The sequence below is a fragment of the Gymnogyps californianus genome, chromosome 12 (assembly GCF_018139145.2).
Source record: "Gymnogyps californianus isolate 813 chromosome 12, ASM1813914v2, whole genome shotgun sequence".
NCBI classification, from domain to species: Eukaryota; Metazoa; Chordata; class Aves; order Accipitriformes; family Cathartidae; genus Gymnogyps; species Gymnogyps californianus.
In genome coordinates this window covers 1,945,219-1,954,929 of record NC_059482.1, presented here as the reverse complement: position 1 = coordinate 1,954,929, position 9,711 = coordinate 1,945,219, and the positions used below count along the sequence as shown (strand labels likewise).

At 65.4% G+C, this 9,711-nt stretch overlaps 2 protein-coding genes across 2 annotated transcripts; one reads left to right on the top strand and one right to left on the bottom strand.

Annotated features, from left to right (window-relative positions):
* On the bottom strand, positions 1-5,471 carry RNF166 (ring finger protein 166). The gene is made up of 6 exons (XM_050904305.1): positions 5,299-5,471; positions 3,743-3,899; positions 2,724-2,836; positions 2,239-2,353; positions 1,567-1,674; positions 1-538 (listed from the first exon to the last, which is right to left on the bottom strand). The coding sequence occupies exons 1-6, from the start codon at positions 5,469-5,471 to the stop codon at positions 473-475; spliced, it is 732 nt and encodes a 243-aa protein (XP_050760262.1). The 3' UTR covers positions 1-472.
* Positions 5,472-5,612: 141 nt separating this feature from the next.
* Positions 5,613-9,538, top strand: CTU2 (cytosolic thiouridylase subunit 2). The gene is made up of 15 exons (XM_050904301.1): positions 5,613-5,692; positions 6,121-6,195; positions 6,933-7,011; positions 7,099-7,158; positions 7,242-7,302; positions 7,535-7,644; positions 7,736-8,007; positions 8,085-8,220; positions 8,356-8,487; positions 8,595-8,686; positions 8,792-8,883; positions 8,973-9,033; positions 9,162-9,228; positions 9,305-9,363; positions 9,448-9,538. Exons 1-15 carry the CDS (start codon positions 5,613-5,615, stop codon positions 9,509-9,511), a joined length of 1,440 nt encoding a protein of 479 aa, XP_050760258.1. The 3' UTR covers positions 9,512-9,538.
* Positions 9,539-9,711: the final 173 nt, after the last annotated feature.

The window sequence follows — 9,711 nt, the reverse complement described above, 5'->3', positions numbered from 1 at the left end:
TGCCGTTTTCTTCCTTTTCAAAAAGGACGTGGATGATCGCAGTTTCAAACTAGGGCATCTCTGCATAAAATGCATCATAGTTTTACGTACCTATTCAATTGCCACAGAGAGCATGAAGACAAGTGGTGCCAAAAAGCATCTAATAATAAATAGATCTGGATAAAGGTATATACTCCTTACACGGATATGAAATGCCTAACCGAGGAACGATCCCAGCCCTTCGGCGCCGACTCCTCTCTCCTCCCAGCAGCGGACGTCTCTGCTCACTCACCAGTCCAGCGCGACGATAAAGAGACTTCACCTTCTTAAACAAGGTGGGATTTGTCCAGAGAGGAGAGGGAAGAGAGGCGGCAGCAGGTCTCCGGGGGTGCCGGGGGGTTGATGAGCTCCGTGCCTCCCCGGCAGGAAGGCCGAGTGTGCAAAAGGAGACGGGGTGGTGAGGGGGTTCCGAACCGATGCTCTGCAGTCACCCTCAGTTCTCGGAGAGCGACAGTGCCAGGGCAGCCTGTAACGCCGCCTCCTCGTCGATGTTATAGTCCTAAAAAAAAAAAAAAAAAAAAAGAAGAGGGGTGGTCAGGAGAGTTGGCACGGCCAGGCCACGCAGTCTCCATCAAGCAGGGGGGGTGGCCAAGGCAAGGAGCCCTTCCTGCTCCTTATCGTGCCCCTGAGGCTGCGAGCCTCCATCTCCTCTGGCACACAGCTCCCAGGAACGCCATGCTCTTTGGGGTGTCCTTCATGTCCACGGTCCCTCTCCTGTCTGGAATCTGCCAACATCAGCCCTGCTCTTAGACTTAGCAGCAGGCAGGGATGAGACATGCCCACGCAAGAACCTGTGGCCAAAGGGCAAAGCTTTCTAGCAAGGCCACAGGCTTCTCCAGCGCTCCGGTTCAGGTTTATGCAACACAGCGATCGCTCCCTAAGCTGGGGATATTTCTCTGTAAATAGCTGGGAGTCCCTTTCCCTGACATCTAACGGCCCTGCAATAAAAGCAGGATGCTAACAAAACCCCTCCTCGGTCCCTGCGGCCAAGGCTGGGCAATCACACCCTTACTCCCACACACGAGGGGTCAGCAGCTGCCCGAGAGTGGGGCCATGGACACCCCCCACGTGCAGCAGCCAGACCCCCCAAGCCCCGCGGCTGGGCTGCTCCCCTCCCACTACTCGTGAAGCCTCAAAGAAAAGGGTTTTTGTGTTACAATTCCTCAAGGGAAGAGTTTAATGGAGCACGCGGAGGAAACAACCCATCTTCACGGAGAGCGGGAACATTTCCCTCTCCTCCTTCAGAGACTTTTTCCTGGTGTGTCTGACAAGGACCAGCTTGAGAACCCGCTGGGGCAGGCAGGGAGCCCAGCCCCACACCCGTGGGGGTCTCCTAAGTGGGGCTACACGTGTGCCACGTGCCTCCCGCAAAGCCCGAAGGAGGATCCGTCCCCTTCTCCTCCCAAGGGACTGCACAGCGGGCCGGGCTGATCCCAGCACGGGAAGGGAAGGGCTGGTTTCATCTCCCAGCCGCTCGGCGCAGGACGCGGGGAAGACGACCCTGTTTTGGCTCAGGGCCGTACTCACCACGAAGGTGTCGTAGGAGAACTTGTGCCTGTGCAGGAGGTGCTGGAGGAAGTTGGCGCTTTTGTAGCTGGGGTCCCCCCAGGGCATGGCTGAGCAGACTGGGCACACCTGCAACGGGCAGGGACAACGGGAAAGCGTGACTCGTAGGCACATATAGACCCCTCCGCCTCTATCCCCCAGAGAGGTCGGTAGCGGTCCCCCCCCTTCTGACAGGAGGTGATCTGCAAAGGATGTGCTAAATAGGGGGTCTCTCAGCCCCCCCCCGAGCAGATCCCTCGGTGCACAGAGCCTCTGGCACGTGGCCCAGGCTGCTTTTAGCCCGCTGACGAGTTAACACGCACACGTCAGCACCTCTGAGACGGTGCCAGAGGTGCAAGTTCCCCACCTCAGTCAACCCAGCGGGGATGAGGAGAGGAAATCCAGCACCAGCCAGGTTGCAGGCACAGGGGGATGGAGGCAGCTCATTCCAGAGAGCCTCTAATAAAGCAAACAGAGGCAGGTCCCACCTCCCATCAAAGGGATTTAAAACAAACTACATGAACTGGCAATACAGCTGTACTTTACGTGCAGCAGCAGCTCTCCATGCCGGTAGCCTCGGATGCAGCATAAGCTACAGTGTATTTGGATTGCCAGGAGTTACCCCGCACAGAACCAGCCCGTTCCAGTGCTCACCACTTTGTTGGGGTCATTGCGGTGGTTCTCCATACAGTGCTTCACCAGCTCCTGCTGGTCCAGGTTCCGGGCCCCGCAGTACGGGCACACGAACGTCGAACGATTGGGAATATTGCTAAAGAGAGCAAGGATGAGCTCAGATCCCCCAGGAAGAGACTGGATTGACTCCTTCCAAACTAACCCAGCCGTCCCCTGCTCAGCTTTATGATACCTGTCCGTAGCAGAAACCAGACCAGCCCGTTCCCACCCCAGCCGCAGGCTGAACCACCCTGGTTTGGTCGGTCCTTCCTCCCGTGTCACGATATGAAACACGGGGCAGCGCAGGGGCTGCAGGCGCCAGGAGGGAAAAGGTGCCGATGCTTCTCGTCGTGATTGCCCAGGAGAAAAGTAAAAGACACGCTTGGATTTTAGGGCTTGTAAGGGAGGGGAGCGCCGGTGCAGCCTGCAAGGAGGGACATGTTTCCCTACCCGACGCGTGGCAGTACCTGGGGATAGGCTGGGACGTGGGGACAACTGGAACGAACTTGGGGCAGTTGGCCATCTGCTCCTGCACCTTCGCGCAGGACGAGACGTGAGAGCGCATTTTCGCGAGGGTCACCTGGAGAAAAAGGAGAGAAGAAACGTTCCCAGAGGCTGCGACGCTTTCCAGATGCAGCGCTGGAGCCTCCGCTACAGCTCGGGAGAGCAGTTTTGGTCAACCGACGTCAGAGCGAACACTGGTCTGTGCAGGATGACCCACACCAGCGTGGAAACGCTGCGCCAGCCCGTCCTTCCTCGCAGGACAGAGATTTGGGGTTGCGTGCTTGCTGCACGCGTGCCCAGAGGTCACACACAAGCCACCCAGGCTGCATTACCATAGCACTAGCTCCATTTTCCTTTGCAGAAGAGGAAACCCCAAACTGCTCTGACACCATACGGGATCGTTCCTGGGCCGCAGCCAGGGAGTAACAAGAAGATCCCCCAAAGTTAACGGAAGCCAGCAAACGCATCAGCGGAGACGCACCATGAATCACAGCTTTACAGCCGGTCCCTGAAGCATCCCAGACCAGACCGCCCTGGGCTGGGCCAGGCCACGCTGCCGGTTCAGCTTCCCCGCGGCCGATGGGATCGCGGCACCTTAAGCAAGAGCTAAATCCTTACCCTCGCTAAGAGCAGCAGCAGAGCTGGTTTGTCTCAGCCTCTCCCGTGTTGCAGGAAAGCCTCAGCCTGCTTTTGAAGGTCCCCACTGCCTAATAATAGCTCCAGTCCGCTGACAAAGGAGAGACTGCCTTCATCTCTGCACAGCCCCGTTCGCCTGGCTCACGGCAGCAGCCGTGACACGCAGGGGACGCCACGCGCTTTGGGGACCCCACACACTTTGGGGACCCGCCGACCAGGGGACTCTGCAAACCCAACCGCGGACAGCAAGCCACCTTCCTCCCTCCCCGGCACCACGGCCACGGGATCGGCAGCCAAACGAAGCCGTGCCCGTATGGGACAGGCATCCTTCCCCGGCGAGCTTTACCTTCTTGCTGCAGCCTCTGCAGGGAGCCTTGTAGGACGAAAGCTGTTTCTCCACGCTGGAAGCCTTCTCCACCTTCTTGGGGTCGAAGGGCATGCGGCAGAGCGGGCAGAGCGGGGACGGCACTTGCAGGCAGGGCTGCAGGCACTCCCCGCAAAACCTGGGGGCACAGAGAGCAGCGTTGGGTGGCCCAGCAGCGTCCCAGCCCACGAGGAGGAGGAGGAGGAAAAGGAGGAGGAGAGAGGGAAGGACCCCAGCCCCAGGGCACACCTGCTCTCGGGGACTCCTGCACGCCCCAGGCTGCAGGGCAGCTCCAAAACCCAGCGATCGGCATCCCTGCTGGGAGGAACTGGACAGAACTGGGAGCTTGGGAGAGGGTGCGGGGAGGCCTGGCACAGCCCAAGCCCCAAAGGAGCTCCCTGGACGTGCAGCCGAGGCACAGACAACACCGCTGCTCCGAGACCTGCGGCCAGGAGCCGATTTGAACGGAGCCAAACAAAAACCGGCGCCGAGCATCCAGGCCACGCAGAAATAAAGCGAGCGCGGGCATGAAGAGCCCGGCTCGCCTCCTTTCAAGGCCCTCACGCCTGCGGGAGCGCGGATGAGAAATCAAAGCAGCGGAGAGGAAGCGCAGGAAGGCAGCCCCGGGCGAGAGGCAAAGCGGCTCGGTCCCCACGAAGTCAATCGTCAACAGCGTCCCCGTCCCCTCCGCCTGCCCACCCAGCTCACGTCACCCAGAACGGGGGAATGAAGACGCCGCTAAGCCTCTGCCGCTGCACGGGGAGCGGGCACAGGGTGGGGAAAATCATGGTGCCCCTTGCTCCGGCTCCCCCGTGAAGTGCCCCCAGCCCCAAATGAGTGGGACAGGGGGAAAGAGCGGGACCACGCTGAGGCACCAAGCAAAGCCACCGCCTCAACGGGAGACCAAGGCGTCCCAAAAATAGGCCGTGAAAGGGGGACAAGAAGATGTCACCAAAAGGCTGGGGTGACAAGCAGAGCCCAGCTCCCCGTGGCAGCAACCCTGGGTGGCCTCTTCCCAGGGGCCAGGGCACAGCACCCATGGGTGGCCCAGATTTGGGGGGACGGAGCGGGGTGGGATTCCCACCCAGGTGAGACCCCAGCCGGCACTACCAGGGTGCTGGCAGCGGAGTTTTGGGGGGAGATCCTGGGAGCAGGAACCAGGTCTGGGTGCAGAGGAAAAAGGGGGCTGGGGTCGGGGTGGTCAGCGGGGGAAGGACCCTTGGGTGCACCCCGGGCCGGGGACACGGCGGGGGGGGGGGGACGGGGACGCGGGACAGGGCAGGACCCAGCTCCCCGGGAGGGGAAGGGGGTTCGGGATGGGGGCAAGCACCCGGTGCTGGCGGAGCAGCTGGGGTGGGCTGGGGGGTCCCGGTGCCGGGCTGGAGGTCCCGGTGCCGGGCTGGGGTCACAAGGCAGAGGGCCCGGAGGGGTCCCCATATAAGGGGGGGGGGGGGGCGCCCCGAGCGAGTCCGGCCGCCGGGGGTGAGGACAGGCCGGGGGTCCCGCGCCCGCCGCCCCCGCCCCGGGCCCCGGCTCACGTGTGTCCGCAGCCCGCGATACCGACGGCGCGGTGGAAGACCTCCAGGCAGATGGGGCAGCTGAACTGCGCCTCCAGCGCCTCGGCAGCGGGGCCGGCGGAGGGGGGCGGCCGGGGGGGCCCGCCCGGGGCCTGGGGCCGCTGCGCCGCCGCCACCAGCAAGCTCCGGAACATGGCGGCGGCGGCGGCGGCAGCGGCGGCGGCGGCAGCCGGGGGGGGGGGGCGGTGCCTGACGTCACCGCGCGCCGCCGCGTCATCGCCGCGCGACCGGGTGAGGAGCGGAGCGGAGCGGGACGGGAACGAACGGCGGCCGCCATGTGCGAGGCGGCGGGGGACGATGGAGGGTGCGGGGCGGACACGGCACCGGCACGGCGCCGCCGCGCCCCGGGACACAGGTGGGAGCCCGACCCGGGACCCGCGCTGGCCCCCCGGTACCCCCTAGGTATTCCTTCCGTGCTGCCTCCGGTACCTCCCCAGTACTCCCCCCAGTACCCCCCCGGTACTGACCCCGGTATCCCTCCGGTATCCCTCCGGTACCCCCCGGAGCTGCCTCTCGTGATGTCCCCGTTATCCCCCCGGTACCCCCTCTGTGCTACCCCCCATTGCCGCCTCCGATCCCCCTCCGGTGATGCCCCCGGTACTCCTTCAGTACCTCCCCGATATCTCCCGCTGCTGCCTCCGGTACCCCCCTGGCAATGTCCCGGGTAACTCCTGGTGCTGCCCCGGGGACCGCGACCGCCATCCCCCCTGCCCGGTACCGCCCTCGGGGTGTGTCGGGACCGGTGCCCCCGGTACTGCCCGGTGACTGCCCGTGCCCCCGCAGCCACCCGCGGCCCTGCGTGAAGTGCGGGCAGAGCTCTGCCGCCCTCGTCATCCGCCTTGGGGACGCCTTCTGCCGGTAAGGGACCGGGACCGGGACCGGGACCGGATGGGGGCTGCGACGTGCGGGGACATCGGGACTTGGGGACATCAGGGCTTGGGGACGTTGGGTGTCTAGGACATCAAGTCTTGGGGACAGCAGGGCTTGGAGATGGAGGCGTGGGGACAGCAGGGCACAGGAATATCGCAGCTCAGGGACATCGCGGGCATTGGGGACATCAAGGCTTGGGGACATTGGGTCTCTGGAGCATCGGGGCTTGGGGACATTGGGTCTCTGGGACATTGGGGCTTGGGGGCATCAGGGCTTGGGGACATTGGGTCTCTGGGAGATCAAGGCTCGGGGACAGCAGGGCTTGGGGGACAGCAGGGCACAGGAATATTGCGGCTTGGGGACATCGGGTCTCGGGGACATCGGGGCTTGGAGACATGGGCAGCTTGTGGACATTGGGTCCTCGGGAACATCAAGGCTTGGGGAACATTGGTTCTCTGGGACATCGGGGCTTGGGGGCATCAGGGCTTAGGGACATCGGAAGCTTGGGGACATTGGGTCTCTGGGACATCAGGGGCTTGGGGACAGCAGGGCTCAGGGGACAGCAGGGCACAGGAATATTGCGGCTTGGGGACATTGGGTCTCGGGGACATTGGGTCTCAGGGACATCAAGGCTTGGAGACAGCGGGCTTGAGGACTTTGGGGCTTGGGGACGTGGGGGCTGGGGGCCGTGGAATGCGCCACAGCTCAGGGCTGTGTCCCTGCAGCGGCTGCTTCCGTGAGTACTTCGTGCACAAGTTCCGTGCGATGCTGGGCAAGAACCGCGTCATCTTCCCGGGAGAGAAGGTACCCCCCGGGGAGGGGGGGACACACATGTAGGGGGGACCCGGGTGGTGGCACCAGGGCCGGTGACCGTCCCTCATGTCCCCGCAGGTGCTGCTGGCGCTGTCGGGGGGGGCAGCCTCCAGTGCCATGCTCCGGCAGGTCCAGGAGGTGAGAGTGGGGGCGATGGGGGGCTTGGGGTGGGGGGGGGGGGCATGGCTCACCCACCCCCCTTACCCTGCCACCTCTGCCAGGGGCTCAGCCGGGAGACAGCCAAGAGGCTCCGCTTCGTCCCTGGCCTCATCTACGTTGATGGTAAGGATTAGCCCCGCTGCCCATTTGCTGCCTGCTCCCTGCCCAGTTGCCTGTTCCCTGCCCCACTGCCCGCTCCCAGCGTAGGGTCCACCTGCACCGTGCCAGGGCTGGGGGCTGCCGCCGAGCCCAGCATGCCTGTGGCACCCTGGGGTGTCCCCCTCACCCCGGGGATGGGGTGGGTGCCCCCTCCTCACCGTGGCGGCGGCCCCGGCGCTGCCCGCCTGCCTTGCAGAGGGAGCGGTGCGTGGGCAGAGCCCGGCGCAGCGGGAGCAGAGCCTGGCCCGCATGGAGACCCTGCTGCAGGCGACCGGCTTCCCCTACCACCTGGCCCACCTAGAGCAGGTACGGGGGACGAGACGGGGGACACACCAGGGCAGGGGGACATGCCTGGTCACCCCCCAGCCCCACCCTGGTACCCATCTCTGCCCCGCAGGCGCTGGAGCTGCCCGCATCCATCTTGCGGCCGGGGCCGGGGGATTCCGGTGAGCCCGGTCCCTCCTACAAGGAGGCCGTGGAGGACTTCATCCAGCAGCAGCGGCAGGAGGGGGACAGGGACGGTGGCACCTCGCTGCCCGGCCTCGGCACCCAGGTGGGGGACCCGGCTGCCCCCCGCCTGCCCGCCGCTGCCCGCACCCAGGAGCTGCTGCGGCTCTTCGAGGCCGTGGAGACATCGACGGCGAGAGAGGAGCTGCTGCAGATGCTGCGGTGAGGAGATGATCCTGTCTGGCACCGGCACCGGGCATGGCATGGTGGCTCTGAGCCGGTGTCACCTTGTCCCCCAGGACCCACCTCATCCTGCAGACAGCCCGGACCAGGGGTTACGCCAAGGTGATGACGGGCGAGAGCTGTACCCGCGTGGCCATCAAGCTCCTCACCAACCTGGCGCTGGGTCGCGGCGCCTTCCTCGCCGTCGACACGGTGAGCAGCCCGCTGGCACCCTGTCCCCGAGCTGGGGACGGCCATCCTTACCCAGAGGGGTGACACGATGCCGTGGGACTTGGGGGTCTGCGGCTTGGTGGTGGCGCGGTCCCTCGGCAGCCTGCACACCCGCAGGGCTTCATGGACAACCGCCACGGCGACGTGATGGTGGTGCGTCCCATGCGGGAGTACATGGCCAAGGAGATCGCCTTCTACAACCACTTCTTCGACGTCCCCACCGTCATCGCGCCGCCCCTCCCCACCAAGGTAGGGGTGTCCCCTGTCCCCCGCGGTGGGGATCCCGAGCTCCGCGTCACCGTGGCGGGGACGAGACCCCCCTGTCCCATCCCTGCCCTCTCCGCTCACTCCCCCAGCGCCGGGAGAAGCCCAGCATCCACCGTCTGATGGAGCGCTTCCTCCTGGGGCTGCAGGAGGATTTCCCCTCCACCATCAGCACCGTCTACCGGTACGGCATCCCCTGCACGGGGGCACCCTGGGGTGACGGGGGGGGGGGGCGGGGAGTTTGGAGGCAAGCAGGGCGCACCCGCTCAGCCCCCCATGTTGGCTGTAGGACGGGTGAGAAGCTGAGCCCGGCTCCGGCCAAGGCGAGCAGCGAGTCCCAGCGCTGCCTGCTCTGCCTGTGCGCCCTGGACATCGCTGGGGGTGAGTGGGGTGGGCGGTGGGGGGCACGGGGGATTGGGGGGGGGCAGCCGTGCACCCCTAATCGCATGCCTACCCTCTGGCTCTTGCAGAGGAGGAGTTGGCCCTGGAGCCCACGCTGATCATGGAGGAGCTGGAGCCGGCGGGAGACGGGTGCTGCCAGGGTGCCCTGGCAGTGGGGTGAGCGTGTGGGCAGGGGGGATGCCACGCTGGTGCCAGGGATGCCGTGCCAGCACCGGGGCCACCGCGCTGGGCACCACTGAGGGTCCCTGTCACCGCAGGGCTGAGAGCAGAGCTGCCTTCATCCCGCTGCTGTGCTACAGCTGCCGCCTCACCTTCAAGGAACTGGTAAGGCTTTTGGGGCGTAGCGGGGCGGTTCTCCTCGGGGATGGGGGTCCTCATCCCCACGGCCCCTCTCTTGCAGGGCCCCCTCGCCACGCTGCCGCCCTACGTGCGCGCTGAGGCCCAGCGCAGGATCCGCAGGTAGTGGGGACGGGGGGTCCCCTCCCCTCCGGCTCGGCCCCCGATGCCGCGTCCGTCCGTCCACGCTGTGTCCGTCCCTTGCAGAGCAGAGATGACGCAGCAGAGCCAGGAGGTCCCGCTGGAGGATGAGGAGCCCAGCAAGAGCTGAAGAGGCTGGGGACAGCGGGGGACACAGACACCCCCCCCCCCATCCCTCTAGGGCACCCTGCCCCCCCCCCCAGGGATGCCCCATAGGATGGTGGGGAACCAGAGCCCCTGGGGACCCCTGGCACCCACGCAGCTGCTTTTGCACCCCATTTTGGTTACAGCCGGGGGGGGGGGGTGGGCAGGGAGAGGCCCCAGCCCCTA

Bases quoted from the DNA above. Each gene is read 5' to 3' on its own strand.
- RNF166 (XM_050904305.1), bottom strand. From the start codon at position 5,471: ATGTTCCGGAGCTTGCTGGTGGCGGCGGCGCAGCGGCCCCAGGCCCCG. The intron at 2,837-3,742 runs GTAAAGCTCGCC...CTTTTTCTCCAG, and splicing joins GCAGAGGCTGCAGCAAGAAG to GTGACCCTCGCGAAAATGCG. The intron at 1,675-2,238 runs GTGAGCACTGGA...TGCCCGTTGCAG, and splicing joins GCAATGACCCCAACAAAGTG to GTGTGCCCAGTCTGCTCAGC.
- CTU2 (XM_050904301.1), top strand. From the start codon at position 5,613: ATGTGCGAGGCGGCGGGGGACGATGGAGGGTGCGGGGCGGACACGGCA. The intron at 8,221-8,355 runs GTGAGCAGCCCG...GCACACCCGCAG, and splicing joins CCTTCCTCGCCGTCGACACG to GGCTTCATGGACAACCGCCA. The intron at 8,488-8,594 runs GTAGGGGTGTCC...TCACTCCCCCAG, and splicing joins CGCCGCCCCTCCCCACCAAG to CGCCGGGAGAAGCCCAGCAT.